This window comes from Adiantum capillus-veneris, chromosome 5 (assembly GCF_014529385.1).
Source record: "Adiantum capillus-veneris isolate H3 chromosome 5, ASM1452938v2, whole genome shotgun sequence".
Classification (NCBI taxonomy): domain Eukaryota; kingdom Viridiplantae; phylum Streptophyta; class Polypodiopsida; order Polypodiales; family Pteridaceae; genus Adiantum; species Adiantum capillus-veneris.
Window position 1 is genome coordinate 736216 of NC_140935.1, and position 21800 is coordinate 758015.

Here is a 21800-nt window from a genome sequence, read left to right on the forward strand (position 1 = left end):
ACGTCATTTGGAAGGAATGAGAAGAAGATATATCGGCTTAAGAGTTTGTGTACTTGGGGTACTATGGCAAAATCATTTTTTTAAAACATTTTCCTTTTCTAGGCAAAGGCTAAGGCTGTATGAGTAATGCAAATTTTATAACATAAAAGGGGTCCATCGAATCAATTTAAAATCGGGGATGCTCCGTATGTGCAATAAGGGGGATGATGAGGACAGCGACCCAAGGGAGTAAATGAGAGAGCGAGAGTAGCCTAGAAGAGAGAGGAGAGAGAAAGTAGGAAGCTTTTGCCGTCCATCCACCAATAATCTCCAGACTCCCAGTTAACTCACTCTTAAAGGGGCGCTAAAGATGAGGCCAAAGCCTAGTTTGGCGAGATAATCTGCCTGTTTTTAGACCACCACCACCTCTCGTCACTCTGCGTAGAACGGCAGTGCTCTCCCCCTGCACCCTCACCCGAAAAATGGAGCCTCCCTCGTTTCCTCTCCTCTCCTTTCTTCTCCATTCCCGCCTTCTCCGTCTTCCCCGCTGAGGGCCCCTCCGCCCCTGCTGCAGCAGTTTGCGGCCACCTGGACGAGAGCAGCACTCTTGCGACATTTGTAAAATAAGGTGCTCCCTTCCCCTTTCTCCGTAAACCCTAACGTTCAGACATTTCTCCGCCAATTACTCCCTCAAATACTTTTCCATTTCCTGCGCATCCGCGCTTCTCTGGACGAGCACAGCTCTAGAAACTGCGCTTTCTATTCATTATCTTCCATTCAGAAGATTGCGGCTATGGTGATCATGTAGCGGAAGAGCATCTCGTTGCTCATATTGAAGCAATTGCTAACTGCTCCTTGTGCTACTTTCACAGAAAGCGCTTCCATCTGCAGATTTTGGAAGGACGGATTTGAAGCCTAGCAGACCTCAGCAGACCTCAATTTTTCCTTGCCACCTCCGATTTTGCCTTGCAGGTTGCCTTCAAGTAAGTCACCGGAAAACTGGCAAAACTGCTTTCCTCCTGTCATTCGTTCTATGAAATATTAAGAACGTTTTCAAGCGTTTGAACACAAGCATCGCTACCATTGTAAGCTGACAAGAGCAAGAACTGTTCGATAGTTTCAATTTGCCGATAGTTTGCCCAAGGTTCCTAGCAAGCATCATTCTCTCACCCCTGCAATGTACAGCTGATTGTTGTTTGAGCAGTAAGTAACTATAGTCAATTCTGAGTGTTTTAGAACTAGGCCTTTTTTAAGTAGAGTGTCCTTTATCTGGCATACAATCTATAAAACTTACAAATTAGGTTTACCGGCTTGGCTGTCCAAAACTCCATTCTGGTTGACGTGGTTGTGCCTTTTGCACCGTTATACATGAATAGTGCTAGTGTACTCTTAGGTACATCCATGGTATTAACCCTTGATGACAACAATATTCAACGGTTGCAGTCTATTTGTGTTGAAGTATCCAATGCTCATACTATTTCAGCCTTGTTAAAACGTACAACCTGTTATGTAGGATGCTTGTTTTTATTCTGACAAATTTGGAGGAACCATTTAAAGCAAAATTCCTTTTAGTGATGCCTGAAATGTTGGAAGGAACCGACGAGTATCTTCTACAATTTTATTTCGGTGGGAATGGCAAAAGCCAATGTAACTTGTAGCTTTAACCAGACACTAACTTTAAGTTGTTTAACCAGACACTAATCTTTAAGTTGAAAACTGATTAAGCCATGCAACTTGCAAAAAACATGTTATGCATTGAGGACCGTAAGTTCCAATGTGGGATGCGTAGCAAGACTTATATAGCCACCTGTTTCAATTGTCTTTTAGCCTTTGTTAGGCCACCCGAAGATTTGGCAGTGTTGGGTGTCTTACACCTCTTTCTCTTAAATTTCGAAACTACCAATACAAAAGTGTATCACAACTTTTGCTGCAAATTGTGGGTTGCTTGGATTGCCAGAATTTGGTCGGCTGTTATAACTAAACGAATCATGTGCATACTAACCCTGCTATTGCCATTGGGTGGACAAAGTTACAAGGCTTGGAAACATTTCTATTACATACCAACCCTCCTATTGCTATTGAGTGCACAAAGTAGAAGGCTTGAAAACATTTCTATCAAGCCTTGTGCTTCGAGACTGAGACAATGAATAACTTTAATCTGCTTTTACAGCTGACAAATTATGTTTAAAAATCTGTCAAAGAACTGATTGCTTTCCATACAAGCATGCTCATTTTCCTTGCCACTGCATTTCAATGTTTGATTTTACACCAAACAATTTTGGGTTCTCTGCAGGATGGAATTTTGGCATACTCATCCAACTGAATCAGATTTGCATTTTGCACAAACAATCAACCCTACAAAGCCTGTAGAAGCTGCTCAGGATTCCTTGCTGGAAGCAAAGTCACTGCCCGTACCTACAAAATTTTTGCCAGATATAGCCTCTGACCATGTTAATTTTGAAGTGCTTCCACAGACAAAAAAAGTAAAAACTGAGAATCCCTTATCACCAAGATGTAGCATGTACGGAGGTTGGCTAGAAGGACTAAGACAGATTGCCAAAAATTTACCCTCTGGACAGGAGAACTCAAATAATGCCAGGTTGCCTGAGTTACTGAATTACGTGATGGTTCAGCTTGAGCACAAACTGGCTGTGGATGACTTCAAGACACAAAGCTCCGAATGTAGCTTCTGGGCTTCCATACAGGACATGGCCAAAAAATGTGGGATTGATTTTTGTGAGTTCGAGAAACTCTGCTGCTCTCCTGGGTTCAAAGATGTCACATTCGCTTCAGACAGTGGCATACCAAGACTTGTTGATCCGGGTAATGACTTACCATTGTGCGAGTTTGTTGGTTGCTCGTTAGCAGGCTACTCCAACATGTCTTCAGGGGATGTGTTTCAACCATATCCACTTGGCACTGCCCGGGATATCCCTTATACAACTCCAAATTCTGCATCTTTTGAACAGTTGCCCTTACACAAACTTCAGAGGCAAGTGACTTTTCCGGCAATCGTCAAGCATCCTGAACAGGGGAGCCTCTGCACCCCAGGTTCCCCATACTCTGCCTTGTCCATATCTAAAGCAACAACGCTACAGAATAGCAGTACAAGTGTTGTTTCTATGAATAACATAGCCCCTTTAGAAAAACAGAGCAGCCAGTGCCAATCTGTGTTATTAACTCCTCAACCACTGCTACTAGCGACAGTACCAGAGGCATGCAGAAGACGAATTCAAAGACAAAGAAAGCGTGCCATGAACTACAATCATCTTTCCACAAACTTTGGTGCTTCAACAAGCTCTTTGGCATGGAACACGGTATGATTCTTCAAAACAGTAATACTTAAGATGCAACCCACAATGCAAGCAAGAATCTTGCAGGACATGAGATGATGCAATAAAGATCACTGTTCAGTGGCCCTCTAGTTTGATCCCGTGATCTTGATCCTTTCTATGTTTGTCTTGCAGAACATTGTTGGAGCTTCAGACCTACAATTCCTTCTGGAAAAGGAATTGAAACCAAGTGATGTGGGTAGCCTTGGTCGGATTATTCTTCCAAAGGTAGGCAATGCAAACCCTGAAAATTTTTCAGACCCAGGGTTTGTCCCCATAGCACGAGCATTTGTTTTCAGTTGATGATATCCCAAAGTAGAAACTTGCTTCAGCATTGTCTGGCATGTAAGTAACATGTTTTTTTTTTTCAGGAATGTCCAACTGTGAACAACAGAGCTGCCACCCTCTAAATGTAAACAGTAGAAATAGGTCTTATATATAAACCATCTAATTAGGAAAGATAAAGAGAATATTTTTACTGATTGTGAGGAAGCAGTTAAATGACCCCACCAAGAGTCTATTCAAACATGCTACGCACTTAATTCTATAAGTAGAACTTTCTTTCGTGAACCATTCGCCTATCATGACATCTGACTAAGCAGAATTCTGTGTGGGAAGGAAAACCTCTGTTTTCTGCACTGGGATTTACCGTAGAATCTTTGTAATATGTGCTCCAGACAAAGCATCTTCATAAAAGGCTCATAAAGCACCACGTAGAATAAATTTTCGTAGGTAACTTATATGCATACCTACATGTTGTCAATTACATTTGGCACAATACTCATGAACAAAGTATACCCCTGAATGACCCTATGAATGATGGCTACTATCCTAGTTAGTTTTGAAGCTTAGCTTGGTTAGGTTGACACAGGTGGGGGTATGCAGAGGCTCTGAAAGTTATGAATCCAAATGGTACTCAGAGAAATCATGTTGTTTAAGCATGACATTTGACAGATATGGCACATTATGTGTAGCGTGCTTGTACACTGTTGATGGGCCTTGAAGTTTGCTGCTCGTACATGGTGAAATAAATCTGATCTACCCTTAGCTGAAAAATAGGCATGCTTCTTTCGTTCTGGTCTTTGTAATAGCCTTGTGCTTTACTTAAAAGATTACAGTTGGCACTAATGTCTCCTTCATCTGGAATGCTCTTATACGAGGCTAATGTGCAGAGGCAGGCCGAGGAGAAACTTCCCCGTCTGGACACCAAAGAGGGTCTAAAAATACCATTTCAAGATTTGCAGACATCCCAGATTTGGGAGCTGCGATTCAGGTATGCTCCAGCAGCACACTTTTTTGTATCCTTGTACTTGAAAAAACACAAAAAAGACTTTGTAACATTATTCATACATATCCTCTTATGAACTCTTTAACATAAATATGGAAGGTTTCATAGCATTCTGATTCTTGACCCATCATATGGACTGTTACAGATTCTGGCCAAATAACAAGACCCGAATGTATTTACTGGAATCCACAGGTTAGATCATCGACATTCAATATGTATGTACATAAAGTATTCTTTTGAAGTGAGTTGTATCCAGAGAACAATTAGATTATTTGGTGACTATCCACTACTCTCTTTTCAACAAACTGTAGGACAGTTGATCTAAGGTTGATTGAGTGTTGTACTTTAGAAATGCTTTTATGAAAGCAGGATATGTGCATTTCTATATGCTTAGGGTAGTACAACCATGTAGATACATCAAGCTAGCTAGCACCATCTTGTGCTAATAAGGGGGTGTAAAATGTGGTACATGGGAGGATCGAGAGCAAGGGCTTCTTGAATAAATGCAGTTGGATCAACCATCATCTGGGCTTGTCTCTCCTCATCAGCTCGACACTTGGGGTCTGGATCTCCTCGATCTACTTGCGGGTGGAGTCATGTGGCTTGGCATCTGGTAACACGTGGGCGTCGTTGGCTTGGCTCGTCTCGGCTTGTTGGAGAGTTAGTCCTCTAGATGGATTTGGGAGTGGAGAGGGTGTGGTCCTTTGGAAAAAAATTGTAAGTTGTGAATCCCACCCGTGTCTTTGTATGTGGCTATAGAAGCGTACCTCCGTGCCTCTGTATCTCTGGCGGACATAAAAGCTAGTTGCAGACACCTCGGTTGCATTTGAAAATCGATCTTATAGCCAATCTCATAGCCAATGCTTATAAAAGGTAATTGGATCATGCTTGTGGTGTCGATCATACACCCAAGATCATATTCTTAGCCCAATGCCTGTAAAGGTCATTGGATCTTGTTTATGGTGTGCACACACCCCAAGATCATAGTTCTTAGTCATAATCATAATCTTTATCAATCATAAATTTGTACAATAGAATTGTCAGCTCATCAACAATCTTTAATCATAGTTTCTTTCCTTTGATTCGTGATTCTTCATCTTTTGTCGCTCCTCGAGTAGCTTGATTATATAAGTTCAACACCAACTCTTTGTTCTTATGCTTCAATTGGATGGTTCTTCTCTTGTGTTAAAACGGACATGATACTTGTAGAAACAAGGCATGTCTGGTAGAACATCACATCCTTCCAAATCCTTAATGTAGAAGGCAACTGGAACTGTAAATGTCTGAACTTGTAGTCGAAGTGATTTGATCAATGGTGTTGATGACGTGTATATTCCATTAGCCATTTGTGTCTCAATTTGTTTTCCCTTGGCATATTCCTCATTACCTAATTATGGGGAGATAGAATTTTTCATAGAGCTTGAATCGAAGAGGATAAGGGCATCTTCACCTTTAACTTTTCCCATGGTTCATTGGATGCATCGACGGTAGGAATACCTATCAAATAAAAAATCAATCCAATTGAGGGCCGATATTTTTGGTTTTCTATGCTTTCATACGAGGATGATTTTTTGTTATTGAAGATTTCCGAGTAGCCCCATGCAATATGGCTGTGGAGGCCACATTTATAACACCTTTCTTCGGATCGGTATTGGGCCATGTCTTGAAGGAGGTAGTTGTCGAGTGAAAGTGTTGGCAGTTGTACTAGTTGGAGATTGTGGAGTATCTTGAGCGAGGGATTAAGAACTTGGGTTTGTCACAAAATGATGTTAGGTGCAGCGGAATGAATGTTTGCGCTTTGCTCAAGATGAGTGCTCCGAACAGTGCTCAAGGTTTCTTTTGTTCTTATGGAAGGGAGAACCTTCCGTTCTTAATGAGAGTGCAATGGACACAAACAAAGTGAATGGACACTATGCGTGCAAGTGTATGAGACTGAGAGATAGAGAGAGAAGAGAGATATGACACCAGAGACGTAAATCCCTCCTTCGAAGGCCCTCGAGAGTGGTCTACTTATTGATTGCACAAAGTGGTACAATGACGATGCAATGGACTGATGTGCATCTGGGACTATGCTGATGACGACGACTTTAGGGCTGAAATCTGTGGTCTTCTAACTGCTGAATTTCGGGGCTGTTTCGGTGGCTGAAAATGACTGTTTTGGCTGCGTTTTTATTGGCTGAAAATGAGCTTCTTCTGCAACCAACTAGGGCTGAATCTGTTGCTGTCCAATAGGGCTGAAAACGCTGACCATCTGATGTATTTATGGCTGAAAACCAAAAACGCTGGGGCTGCTTGCTGGCGTTAGTGAAAACGCTGAAATTTTGGTACTGTTGGTGATGATTTGGAAAACGCTGAAATTCTGGTACTGTTGGCGATGATCTGGAAAACGCTAGGGGCTAAGTGTTGATAGCGATGATGCAAGACTGGAAAAACGCAAGGAAATGGGAGGTACTGCTGAGAATGTCCAAAAACGCCAGGGCTTGGAGAGGGAATCTACAAACGCTAGGGTTGATGGGTTCTTGCTGACAAGGTGCCTGTTGAGCGGGAGCTCCTGTTGCCTCTTCTGCCATTGAGTGCTAACTTGGGTTTGCTTATATACAAACTTAGTAAAATTGTCCTACCTACTTTTGTTGGAAAGTCACTTAAAAATAATAAGTGAAAAATGTCAAAAATAGGAAAAATAGGCTAAATGCACTGGAAAATTTTCCTAACTGAATCTGATGGATTCTGAAGGGAATACTGATGATCATGTTGTGTGCAACCAGAGGATATGCATCTATGCTAAGTGACTGGGCATGCACGGTCTACGAATAGACTCACAGAAGTGCCAGATCACTTCTAATCTAGACTTGACTGGATTGACTGAACCCTGATCATGCTGTAGCTTGTCCATGGACACATAGGGTTGGATGTGTCACGTGACAAATGATGACGTCGCAGTATTGCCTGGCTAGACAGTACGAACAATAGTACAGACAAATGATGTGGCAAGTTGTACGACGTGTTGATGTGGCAGTTGTACCAACGCCTGTGAAACGCGGGCTGTTGACGTGATAGCTTGTACAGAATCTCGCTTTTTGCGTTGACTGGTGATGTGGCAATCTGTACGGATTTTTGCAATTTGCATTGGTGCTTTTTTTTTCCAAGAAAGAGATCCTTCTATTAGTTAATAAAACTGTCCAAAGGGCCACAACCACCTCTACTAGAGAGGGCTAAATCAACCATAAGGGGAGAGTCTCCCAATAAAAACCAACATATGTACAATGAGGGCTAAATCAAGAGATGGGAGGAGGGGAGGGAAAAGACACACAGATGGACGATAGTGTCAGTTGACCTCACCCGGGACCAAGGCGCCAGAGTCGAAGGAACTCCTCTCTACGCTTCCGCATGTGGTCAGAGTTGCCAAAACTGTCCCCTGAGAGTATAGATCAGATCTAACCAAAAATCTCGAACAGCCTCCGTTGGTGGCATAAGGCGAGCCTTGAAGATGCGGAAACAGTGGGCCCGCCAGATGAACCAGATTGTCAGGCCACAGACGAGCTCCCAACACACCTCTCTCTCACTGCACCACTCCAGTGGAGTAAGCTCTGTAGTACGTTGGAGTGTAGGTCGACTGCCCTGTATCACTATCATCTTGCTGGTGGAGGATATCTCAAACTGTAGTGCAGGGCCCGTGAGGGTGAACCAAGTAGCTCTCCTCCAAGTGTACTGTCGTGTTGTGAAAATAGCTAGCATCAGCCAAAGGACCCGAAACCAAATCTGTTGTGCTTGTAATAGACTTGGACACTCGTCGAGAATTTACCGCGACAACACAAAAGATCACTTCAAAACAGTTCAGAGTTCACAATTGATTCGACACTGGCCTAGCGGAGTTCTGTGCCTAGAGATATTGGCCCCAAAGATTGGCGTCCCTTTCGGCATTTCTTTTTGTATTAATCTGTGTTCAAAGTACAAGAGTGCGGACAGGCGCTCACTCTTAGCCTCTGCGTCCAGATGTTGTCCTGCCTACGTATTTAAAGAGATGCCAAAAGCAGAGCCCCAAAAGCTGGTAAACTCAAAGGCTTTAAAAAAATAAAGCAAAAAGAGTTTTCTCTCAAGCTCTCTTGAGTCCCTAAATAAAGCAAAAGCTGGCTCTCTCTCTCTCTTACAATTGCGTAGAAAAGCAATGCCCAAAAACAACGCCAAATTTGCCGCAAAAAGCGTCGAAATTCACGGAATTCCATACAGGTTGCCACGTGTCATATGTTCCACAATTTGCGGAGTTGTCATGCTGTCAGCAGCGTCAACATTTCCGGGAGAGGCTCTGCCACTGCAAGAGAAACGTTATGTCACGTCACCATTTTGTGACATATCTCCCTCTTGAAAGCATTGTAATTGTCCTCGATTACGTCTGCAAAACAAACAGAAGCCATAAATTGCCTTAGCAGACAATGACTGTTAGTACCGACGCACTAGGAACACACATCTAGCACATGTACCAATCGACAGTCACATCACACGACATCACAGGACATCACTAGACATCATAGGACATCACATGACAAATCACATTCAACATTTATTTGGATCTTAGACCATGATTTATCAGCAATGCAGTTAGCAATCGTATCTAGATCCACTTAGGACCTCAAAGATGTCCGATTGACTAACCCCTATTGCAACCATGTCTATTCGAGATTTTTTTTTTTACTTTAGCGAGCCGGGGGGCCGGGCATGGTGCTCAGCCTACTCTCGCAAGGTGAAGCTTTTGTCACTAATTTCAATCTCAATTAGAGACCTTAGACACCGCCTTGGGGATAGATAGCGTGTCCAATATTTTAGGACTCTCTATATCTATTCGAGATCATTCAGACCAAAATGCTACAATCATTTTCATCTATCAGTTCTTGCACTTAAAAACAAGTCAAGAACAAATCAGTTTCATATTCAGGAATTCCATTTCATAAAGTCATACAGCAGAATATTGTCAGCTCTCAGTATCCCTGAAGCTCAAAGAGACATTAGTGACTCTAGTATTCAAAAATCGAGGCATCTGTTGACAAGGAGCGGAGTAACTCCCCTCTTGTGCAACCCATTGCACCAGATCTCTGGCCAAGTTGGATTTTGGATTCCATTTGGAGTAGTCTATGTTAAACCAAAAGCTTCAAGGTAAAGTTTCACAATCTGAGGAGTATCTGCTAGGTCCTCCTCCATTCACTTCGCATCCAATGCAGGATAGTTCTTGAATTTAACCAAGAACCGCCTTCTCACTTACCATTATTCTTTCTGTCTTTATGTGCCAAAATCTGTTCAGGAACAAGGATCTCCTCGTTTTCCTCCACTTCGGGTTGCTCATCAAGCTTCCCATCTTCGGGCACATCACCTTTAAAAGGTTTCAAAGGACTCACATGAAATGCATTGTGAATCCTCCAAGTGTCTGGCAGTTTCAATTAAAAGAAGACATCGTTGATCTTTGATCTTCTCGAAGATCTGGAAAGGTCCGTAGTATTGCATACTCAGCTTTGGAAAAAGCCTCTCCTTTCCTCCCTCCTTTCTCACGCGTGCCTTCTCAAAACGTGAGAGCACCCAATCATCCTCCTCCAATTTTAAATCGCGACGATGGCGATCTGTTGCCTTTTTCTCTCTTTCCTTAGATTTCTGCAAAGCCTCGTGGATCTTGGCAAAAGCCGTGTCTAAGTCGCACATATCATCATCAGCTTCAAAAATCTTATCTTTCGTGCTTAGGAAGGATGGAACCTTCACAGCACCTTCAACAATCTCAAATGGCGCCTTTCCCGTCGAAGAGTGTATCGTGCTGTTGTAAGCAAATTCCACCAAAGGTAGATACTTTTTCCATTGAGTCTTTTGATCCGAGATATAAGACTTAAATAAATCTAAAACCACTAAATTAGCAATCTCAGGTTGCCTGTGAGTTTGCGGATAGAAAGATGACGAGAACTGCAAACCGCGTGTCAATGTTCTCCCAAATTGCCTTCCAAAACAAACTCGTAAATATGGGGTCCCTATCGAAGACAATCGTCTCAGGCATGCCATGTAATCTGAAAATCTGGGCCACAAACACTCCGACAATCGTCTCAGGCAAGCCATGTAATCTTAAAATCTGGGCCACAAACAGTCTCGCTAAGTGATCCGGCTTGACAATTTTCTGCATTGGAATGAAATGAGCCTGCTTGCTCAATCTGTCAATAACAGTCTAGATACCATCGTGACCACTCTGTGTTCTTGGGAGATCAAAAATGAAATCCATAGCAATACTTTCCTAGGGGGCGGGTGAGTATGGGCAAAAGCTGTAACAATCCTTGTGCTTTATGCTTGTCAAACTTGACCTTCTAGCATACCAAGCAACTGCGCACAAACTCGTCCATATCCTTCTTGAGTCTCGGCCAAAAAAAGTATCCCTTTCATGGTGGTAGCAATGCCGTGGTGACCCGTAAACGGTGGACAGTGGCATTCAATCATAACCTTTTCCCTCAACGGGTGTGTAACGCACGACATGGTTTTTCTCATCAAGTAGCCATCCCGAATGGAATATCCCGCTACTGTCTCCCCATCCCATATCCGTGTGAAAATGTTTGCAAAATCTGTATTCGTGGCATACTGGTCGACCATATCCTCGAAGCTCCTATGATGTATCTCAGAAATAGCCAGAACCAACGGCTTCCGAGACAAAGCATCTGCCACCAAATTTTTCTGTCCTTGCACATGGACAATGTGGGAGTGAAACTGTGACAAGATGTTCGCCCACCGCATTTGCTTTTTCGATGGTTGCTTCTGTGACAAGAAGTAGCGTAAACTTTGATGGTCTGTAAAGACAGTAAAATCCGCTCCGAGCAGGTAGTGCCCTCACTGAGTAAGAGCATGGATAACCGCCAAAAGCTCTCATAAATTTGTGCTTTCAATTCCGGCCTTGAGAACAATCGGCTCTCGTAAGCAATGACATGGCCTTCTTGCATTAAGACCGCACCCAGACTACGACCACAAGCATCACAATATACTTCAAATGACTTTTGCAAGTCCGGCAAAGTCAAAAGTTAAAACTGGTCTTGTAGTCAATTTCTCTTTCAAAGTCTGAAAGGCAGTCATCTTTGTGGGTCCCCACGAGAAAGGGACTCCTTTCTGTGTCAAGATATGCAAAGGGGAAGCAACCTCTGCAAACTTTCGAATGAACCGCTTGTAGTACGAGCACAATCCCAAGAAGCTTCTAACTTCATGGACATTCTTCAAATTGGGCCAACCACGGATAGTCTCTATCTTGGTCGGATCCATCTGCACTCCTGCTCTGCTGAGACAATGTGTCCCAAAAAGTGTATCTCTGGTAGTAAAAATTCACTTTTCTTCGCATTGATCACTAACTTGTGATCTCGTAATGCCTGAAAGACTTGAAGCAAATATTCTCTATGTTCTGTCTCATCCTTGGAGAAAACAATGATATCGTCAAAGAAAGTGCCAACGAATAGTTTGTACTCTCTAAAAATCATGTCCATCATCCGGTTAAATGTCGCAGGAGCATTGGTTAGGTCAAAAGGCATCACCAAAAACTCAAATAACCCAAGAGTTGCCCGAAAGGCTGTATCGTAGACGTCTCTCGGCGCGATTCGGATCTGATTATGTCCACTCTTCAAATCGATCCTGCTAAAACCTGAGGATCTCTGTAATCTGTCGAGTATATCATTGATCCTAGGAATCGGAAATCTGTTCTTGATGGTGATTTTGTTGAGAGCTCTATAATCGATGCACATTCTCCAAGATCCGTCTTTCTTCAAAACCAACAACACTGGAGAGCAATACGGTGAAGTACTGAGCTGGACAAGACCCCTTTTCAAGAGGTCTTTAGATCAATGGTATGATCTTTAGGACGAGCAGGTGGTAACTCGCTTGGCAGGCCCTCTGAGAAGCAATTGGTATGAGCATGGAGAAAATCTTCGCGTTCTTTATCAAGTTCAAACATATTTGTCCTATCCTTCTCTTTCAAAAAGATAGAGCAAACAAACAGACTGGATTTCTAGAAATGGCCGAAGCCCATAGAATAGGGACAGACTCGTCCTTAAGTTTTATATCGAGTACAATGGTTCTACCCTGCTCTGTGGTCAATGTCGCCCTCGCCCGATAGTTGACCACGACGTTCTTGTGGTACCAGGGAATTCCTAAGAGGACATCACAACCTTCCAAAGGCATTATGTAAAAATCCTCATGTCCCAAATACCCCTGATAATGCAACCGAAGTTTGCCAATGATAGGTGTAATGGCTACATCCCTGTCGAGTGCCGTTAGAATTGCCTCTGCAAGTGGTCCCATTCGATCGCGGGTAATCTCGAGCTGCGCCGCCAATTCTGGTGAAATGGAGTTGGCCTTGGCTCCTCCATCGAAGAAGATCAAGGCTTCTTGTCTTTCACTTTGCCCCAAGCTCGGCAAAGTTTTGTACTCTCGTCCATCGTGCTTAAAGATCTCCTTTTGTTGAGCCCACATGATAGTAACCAATGCCATAACAACTGGAGAAAAAGCAAGAAAAGCAAGCAAAGCAAAATTTTGAAAAAGCCTAGAAAGCATGCAAGCCATCTAGCAGTTCAGAGAAGAGCTCGTCCTCTTTTGACAGTGAGTAGAGAGCAAGAAGATCAAGGAGTTCAAGGAAGGGGTCAAGCCGTCAGGTTTTGAGATGTTTTCAAGCTACCAGGACACCCATCGAGCCCTTGAGTTTACACAACAGTTTGATGTCGCCTTCTCTAGAGCTCGGTTCATAGAACACTCCAAGGTGCGAAAGGGGGCATCTTACTTGAGAGGAACTGCACAGACATGGTGGTCGACTCTATTGCTACGCAGAGGAGCGCGTGCGATGTGGGTAAAATTCAAGAAAATTCTCACGTCAACTTGGATATCAAACGAATATGAAAGAGATGTCATCACGGCTTGGCATCATTTGAGAATGACTAAGACAGATACATTGGATGACTACTACCAGAGGTTTTGGGATACTTATTTGCGAGTGTCTTCGTTTCAGAAGATTACTTTAAGGGACCAGATTGAGCAGTTTTGCTGTGGTTTGCGAAAAGAGATTCGAAAGTATTGTCTAGAATAGAAGTCTGACTCTATTCAAAGACTTATGGGACATGCTAAGTGAGGATTTGGAAGACGGGTCGGCTCATTGACTTATCCTACGGACAAGATAGTAACCACCTCACCAGGGTAAGAATCTTTCAGTAAAGAATGAATCAGGGGAACCAGATGACAGCTCATCGCACGATTCCGAAGCAGTACAAAAATCAAATGGTAGCGCATGGGGGGGTTCCGACAAACTAAGGAAACCAGATGCAAGTTCATCAGAGGATTCACAAGAAGAAAGGGGATCTCCACAGGTCCTAGGGTACAAGGAGAGAAATGAAAGGAAATTTAGAGAATTCCACAGATCCAAATTAAGGTGCCAAGGACAGGGGAGGCCAGCAGGGCTAGTGTGAATTGCATGCTATGTGTATGTACTTTCTTGTGAGGATAGTCATGGGCATGGTTTGCTTGATTGACAAGTGAAATGAAAGGATATGAATCTGATTGTAACAAGATTTAGTAGATCAACATCCGTGAAAAGATCAACGTGGCGTAGAGATGTGATTGCTAAATAGTTACAATGATCAAGATTTGTATCTGAGACCCTCGACAGAAATGTGATTGATCAGTGATCGATGTCTTTGTAGAGTTGTGTTGGATTGTTGGATTGGTGGAGTTTGGTGCATGAGTACATAAGAGTCATCAATGTCTATTGAAGAAAGTTTTTGTCCTTTGGCTGTTTTTGCAAGTGTAATCGAGGGCGATTACAATTCCTTCAAGAGGGGGGAATGTCACAAAGTGATGATGTGGCACGTCCAACTGGAAGAGAAATGGCTAAGTGGACAAGAGAAACTAAGCCAACCAATTGAAAGAACTTATGGAGTACCGCCGAGGGGCCTAAAACCCTAAAAACTAGTAGTTGAAACTCTACAGCTGATTTTCGTAAAATGCGTTGACATGTTGATATTGCAGTCCGTACGAACAACGACGTGGCAGGACAGGACAGATTTTCTGGGTTTTGTGCTACTAGTGCCATGGTACGGATTTTCGCAGAAAGCGTTGGCTGTTTTGGGCAGATTTCAGCGCTAGCTTTTGGGAGCAGGTGTGTTTGGGGTTTAGTGCTTTTGGGGCTCTCCTTTTGGGCATCCCTTGTACTATTTATAAGGACCCTTGGGGCCTCACTCTCCAGATCATCTAGACGCAGAGTCTAAGAGCAAGAGGACCCTCGAGAGTTGTACTTGTAGTGACATAATAATAAAGAAATATCGGAAGGGACGCTAGTGTTTGGGCCAGTGCTTCAGGGTGCAAAACATTGTCGTGCCGTGTCGACTCTCTCTCTCTCTCTCTCTCTCTCTCTCTCTCTCTCTCTCTCTCTAAGTTCAATGATTTTGTAGTTTTTGTTTATTCCTCGCTTGGAGTGTCCAACAGGCTTCCATGGTGCCATACAAGCCTCTCGAGAGGCCGACTACGCCTTCATAGTCTGTTCCGAGCACTTAATCCTTTACTAACTGTGTAACTATCTGAGATGCTGGCATATTATTAGGTGTCACGCCAATCAAATCTTTATAACCCAATGTTGCAAGTAATCCATCTATTGCTTCAGAAATGCTGCTTCTTGCAGAAGAAGTGGGCAATAAGAAGAGATTGAGCTGTATAAAGGAAGATGCCAATGGTAATTATCCAAAATTGAAGTACTGAAGTGAGCCCAAATACTGTGACACCTTGATATATGCTATGCCACACACACACACACACTCATGTGCATACGTGGCATGAATGCATGCATGCATGCACACACAAGCTCACACCATTTGGGCATCCTGAGGGTATTTTCTAGTAATAGAAACACACTCTTTAGTGTGCAAAAAAAAAAAACACTCACTCAGGCACTCACACACGCATGCAGACAAGAAACACAACCAGTTCCTGTCATGGCTCCAGAGATGCAGGGTGAGTATATAATTCTATATTATCTAAAGACTAATACAAGCCCCCTCTTGTAGTCACTACTGTTTTAACATGGCTGCCTCTTCCTGTCAGCAGAGGAGTTTCCGAACTACTACTACCTTCCACTCACAGAATGCCCATTTTGTGGAAGGCACTCGTCCTTGCAAAGTAAAAGTTGGACTGTGATGCTTGGTTATTATTGCTTACAAAGTCCATGGCTGGAGTTTGGAGATGGCACCAAACACATGAGTGATAATTTGTCTGCAGCAGTTGATATGCTATGAGCTCTGATTGTGAAACAACAGATGTCCCAAACCAACTACTAGAGAAACATGTCTAGGAGAGGTTTTGTATTAGTAGGAAACCTTATTTCAGTGTGGGCTAGATATTATCCCTCCCTTTCCTTAAGGTCAGTCTGTGGAATTGATTATTCTCTGTTTAAAATAACTCTGTTGTTGGATGATGATGTACGGCTAATCAAGGTAACTTTGATTACAGGGAATTTTGTAAAATCGCATCACCTCCGAGAAGGGGACTTTGTCGTGCTGTACAGAAATCCAGCAACGGGAATATATGTAAGTGTTTCATCCCTAAAGTACAAAACAAACATGTTCTGGTGTGTATTTTTCTAAAGCTGATGATGCTAAAACAGATGATAAATGGGAAAAAAGCTGCGTGGCCAAAGTGCTTGAGTATGAGTGAGAGGAGGAGCCTCCCTCCTTGCAGTGAAACTGTTGAAAGTGATAAGGCAAGCCTTGGGCCAGCTGAAAAGGAGTCCGTGTCTGATGACATGAGGCAGCTGATAGGGACGGAGGATGAGAGAAACAGTAGTAACAACGGCGACACAGATCTACTGGCATCTGACATCGACATATGGGATATGGAGGATCCGGGTGAGCTTATCAAGGGATTTACTGACATTGGGGCTGATGAAAGGTCTTTAGATGATATATTTGACTTCAAAGAGTAAACGTTGTTAGTTGATTTGTCCCACATGGCTCTGGCAAGGAAGCAGCTGACGCTGACGCTGCAGCTCTCGGTTTTCTCTCTCTCCCTCGCACTCTCTCTCTCTTTCTCTCTGTGTATGTGCCGCACTTCTGGACCCACCCAAGCATACAATGCAAGACAGGCAGAAGGAAAATGGGAGAGCCCTTACCTTTGAGCATCACATCTGCAAGGTGAAGAAGGGCCCGTTCCTCTGCGTCCGACGAAGAAGCTGATGCCGCTCGCGTGCCATCCAGTTCTTTTTTGTGGCTACAAGGAAAGAAAGCATGCCGTATATATTGTTCCGTTCCGTTCCGTTCCTGTTCCGTCTAGTAACCAGCAGAGGCAACAAGAGTAATCAACTTCTCTTTTCACATGCCCTTGCTGTTGTCGTGTATAGTTTAGAGATAGAGATAGAGACTGGTGGCCTCCATTTGGTCTCATTAAAGTCCTCAGGACGCAGAGGAGGAGGACCACTTTACAACAAGTTACAAAAGTAGTTCCAATCATACTCTAGAAAGTTGGTTTCATATAATTAGAAAGTTGATTTTATACCTCCATGTTTTGCAATTCCAAGTTTAACCCCCATGATGCAAATGGTCATATTATGAATGAAACATGAGCATTGACAATCGACAACGAGAGAGAGAGAGAGAGAGAGAGAGAGAGAGAGAGAGAGAGAGTTTGTGATAAGTACATGAGAGCTTGTTCTAGATTGAAAGAGAGAGATGTCATGGTAGGAACAATTCCAAGGACATAACGAAGAGGCTAGCGTTCTTGATAGAACAGGTCTAAATGTTCCAAATGTAGTTTCATTGGGACTGAAATTTATAGGTAGTTGCCCTTTGTTTTGGTTTTGTTTTTGGGGGGTGTTGCATGTGGACTTTCATTTAGTATGTCCCTTGAATGATTCTTCTATGAAGGGCCTCTATGCTAGGGATTTTCTATTTAGCTAGCCTCTTCTACATATATCCTCGGTATTCTCTCTCTCTCTCTCTCTCTCTCTCTCTCTCTCTCTCTCTAGGTCTCATGTACTCTTATCATATAATCATAGTCTCTCTCTCTCTCTCTCTCTCTCTCTCTCTCTCTCTCTCTCCAACCATGATGTGGACTCACTTGTGATGCTCATTTTCACAATTCTTGAGCATTGAGTCGATTGTCTCTGAGTCACACCATGCTCCTTTTAGCTCCATATAACCTTTGAATGCTTCTTTGAAGGCCTCTCGCCACTCTTAGGTACTATTAACGCACTCGACGAGCGCGTGGCGGCATAGGAAGGCCCAAGATGAGGAAATTGAACTATTCAAGAAAGAGCTTGCAAAGGTTCGATCGCAAAATGTCCTCGAAGATGAAGAGCTTCAACCCTCGGTCATTGAAGAGCTTAATACAAACTCTCTTTCTCTCACTCAATATAGTAGAAGCTCTTATGTACTTATCATATAATCACAAACTCTCTCTCTCTCTCTCTCTCTCTCTCTCCAACCATGATATGTGGTCTCACTTGTGATGCTTATTTTCACAATTCTTGAGCATCGAGGCAATTATCTCTATGTCACACACCATGCTTCTTTTAGCTCCATATAACCTTTGAGGACAATAATGAAATCTCTCTCTCTCTCTCTCTCTCTCTCTCTCTCTCACTCACACAGTTGTGTGTCACATGCCATGCTTGTAGCTCCATATAATCTTTAGAGGATGATAATGAAATCTCTCTCTCTCTCTCTCTCTCTCTCTCTCTCTCTTGCGACCTTTAGTCATGAGGAAACAAAATGGCAAAGATGACCCTATGGAGGATGCAATTCAAAAATGCAAAGAAGAAATGAGCGAGTCCATCAACAAGATCAATCGCCACCTCTTAGGTACTATTAATACACTCGATGAGCGCGTGGCGGCATAGGAAAGCACGATACATACACTCGAGGATCGTGTAAAGGCCCAAGATGAGGAAATCGCACTACTCAAGAAAGAGCTTGCAGAGGTGTGATCGTAAAATTTTTGCAAAGATGGATAGCTTCAACCCTCGGTCATTGAAGAGCTTAACACGATTAAAGACCATCAAAGAAGGTGAGGAGCAACAAAAAGAAATAACGACCTTGTGGGTAGAGGTCATCACAAAGCAGAAAAAAGCGAAAAATGGATTGAGATTGTTAAGAAAGGAAAGGGCAAGGAAATAACCTCCACCCCCACACCAACCATCATTAACTTGACACTAGAAGAGGAACAAAGGAGACGTGTGCGAGCCTTATATGTAAGGATATGTGGCATCAGAGACCAAGCCTTAATGTGGATGAAGAGGTGAAAGAACTCATGACTTTGGGGGTTAATGAGAAGACGCATACGAGGGCTTGGAGAGTCGGCAATAAGAAAAGTGGGAGCAACGGAGAAACCTTGAAAGAAAGGGCACTCATCCTCCGTTTCCCCTCCATGGAAGCGAAGGACTTCTTGAAGAAGAGACCAACTCTAAAGAAGACTGACGTCTTTCTTGGAGATGATCTCATCCTCTTGCAAATTGTTTATGAGACGGGTAGATACCTCTACATTGCTATCTGTTACTTCCCTCCTAGTAAGTCAGTATATGCATCACCTAGAGGACAATCCCCCTTTACTATTTTGATAATGACATATGGGAGTTTTCCAAGGATGGTGACATTATCATACCATGCTAGGGTTGCCCATCACCATACAATATTTTATGATACTTCCAAGGAGATGCTTAGGGAGCTGGACGTGACAGAGTTGGGCCTATCTAGACTATCACAAGATGAGGAATACACTGAGTATGGCACATACTTGATTAATATGGGAACTGCATATAGATTTGCCATTTTGAATGGCCTACAAAGATTTTCGACAGCTAGAGATTTTACTTGCTTTCCACACCGACATGGTGCCAGCACAGTGGATTATGTTATGGACCAGCCAGGTCTCATTCTATTCTTTCAGGATTTCATGGTGGACACTAGGTCAGTTGATCATGTTGTCTTGTCTGTCACCCTGACGTTTCAGTTCAACATAGCTCCATTAGGAGAGGTCCCCACACACACTCGGTATACCTTCACGAGGGAGACGGATCCTATGTATATGGCTGAGATATACAGGCAGTTATGCACTCAAGAGCCGGGACAACCACTAGCTGAACTCACTTAGATAGTAACAAAGACGCTCCATGCTTCAGCATCAGAGGCATACCCCCCATAGCCAGCCTACACGGAGATGATATGGGAGCATGCCCTAGAACAATTGGTATGATGAGGAGTGTAGAGAGACGAGGATCAAATTACAGAGGGAAATGCTCATGGGTATTACCACACATAGATAGTCACGGATTATCTTTCGTCGCCTAGTGCGACGAAAGAAAAGGGCTTATCTATCTCAGCTAGAGCGGGATTTGTATCAACTATTTATGAGTTAAGACTTAGGCGAAGCATGGAGGCTATTCCACGAGCATTCACCACCACCAACTGCCACATCCATGGGGGGAATATGCCACATCTCTCTATACAGCATCAGGGAAACCATCTTTGTCGGACCCACTAGAGACATGCCCGAAGACATGTTCTTTCTTTACTGCCCAGAGGGTAAGGAAATCCATTGACAGGATGAAGACAAGGAGAGCACATGATCGTCATGGTCTGGTAGCAGAGCACTTCATCCATGCCAAATATATGCTTGCATAGCTCCTTGTTATGATGTTTAATTGAGCCATGTATGAAGGCTTCCCTAAGACTTGGAGTATGTCTACAATTGTGGCTATTTTCAAGTCAGGAGATCCCATGATTCCCGAGAATTATCGCACCATCATGGTTGGTCACACATTAGCTAGGCTATATGCATCCGTTCTTGAGCAGGAGTTGAGTAGATGGGCAAAGCGGGAGGGCATACGAGCACCGGGGCAAGCAGGATTCAGGATAGGTTTCTCCACTCTTGACCAGATTATGACACTCAGATCTATTATTGAGGAGGGTAGCACCATGGCAAGAGGTTCTATTGTAGATTTGTGGATTTCCGCAAAGCTTTCGACATAGTGCCGAGAACCAGACTTATACGCAAACTACAGGACATGGGTGTGCCTACAAAGCTGATCTGGGGTATTTTGGCTTTATACAGGACAGTGATGGGGAGGGTACGCACTAATGAGGGAATGTAAAGCAGGGATGCCCTCTATCTCCGACTCTTTTTGGGATGTATGTGGATGAGTTTTTGGACTATGTAGAGCGCCAGGGAGACAGAGGGGCTCAACTAGCAGGGACATGGATTTCATTGTTACTATATGTTGATGATATTGTGTTGATTTTTGACTCTCCAGAGGGGATGCAACGTCATTTGGATGCTTTGCATACATTTGCTCGTGACAGTGGATTGTCTGTCAACCTGGGAAAAACCAAGGTTATGGTGTTCAACACCACATCACAGTGGGTCAAGAGGTCAGCACCCACATTTACATATGGCCAGAAGACTGTGGAGTACACACATGCATATACTTAGCTTGGGGTAGTCTTCGGTGGACCGGTGTTTTCACCGAGGAGCGGATCAGAGACTAGACTGACGTGAGCATATGCAGCCTTGGGAGGACTGGAGAGGATGTGTTTGCAAGTTCAGTTTCAGGAACCGCGAACAAAGCTCTAGCTTTTTGACACTCTAGTGACTTCAGCTATGCTCTATGGAGTTCAGGTATGGGGACCCTCAGTAGACCACCATGGGAGATCTGGCAATACAGATGGATGGAGATGTATGGAGAGGCCTCTGGTCTCTATGATTGCTCGGATGATTCTAGCTAAGGCATCAGTACCGCATGAGATTATCCGAGCCCAGCTACCCCCCCCCCCCCCCCCCCTTGCGCGTGGTGGAGGCATTGACTAGATCAATATCCTTTATACATGGTTTATGCGAGATCCCCAGGGACAGATACGCTCGGCCTGTTGCCTTGGAGTCATCTCGACAACTAGTGCTACAAGGCGATACAACATGTTGGTATGGACAGATGGCAGTGTGGTTTCAGTCACATGGTTTCAACATGGATGGATTGCCTCCTTTTCAATACTCCATGGATGCACCCTCCTTGTCTCTCACGCGGACACAGATCACCAGACTCATACACCAAGATTTGATTCATCTAGATACTAGGAGCACATCGATACAGTCGACACAAAAGCTGGGCACGAAGATGGCCTTCTACACAGAGCATCTTCTCCAACTCACGGAGGACGGTTTTGTGACCAGGCATGCATACATGG

General features: G+C 43.5%; 1 protein-coding gene across 2 annotated transcripts; it reads left to right on the plus strand.

The window, feature by feature from the left end:
- Nucleotides 1-343: 343 nt before the first annotated feature.
- Nucleotides 344-17124, plus strand: LOC147456766 (uncharacterized). 2 transcript variants are annotated; one of them, XM_086511905.1, is made up of 8 exons: nt 344-607; nt 852-962; nt 2273-3296; nt 3447-3539; nt 4484-4584; nt 4745-4791; nt 16081-16157; nt 16235-17124. In XM_086511905.1, the coding sequence occupies exons 3-8, from the start codon at nt 2274-2276 to the stop codon at nt 16550-16552; spliced, it is 1659 nt and encodes a 552-aa protein (XP_086368031.1). In that variant the 5' UTR covers nt 344-607; nt 852-962; nt 2273; the 3' UTR covers nt 16553-17124. The 2 variants fall into 2 exon arrangements, with proteins under 2 accessions (XP_086368031.1, XP_086368032.1); XM_086511906.1 differs by lacking the exons at nt 344-607; nt 852-962 and having other exon boundaries at nt 1778-3296.
- Nucleotides 17125-21800: the final 4676 nt, after the last annotated feature.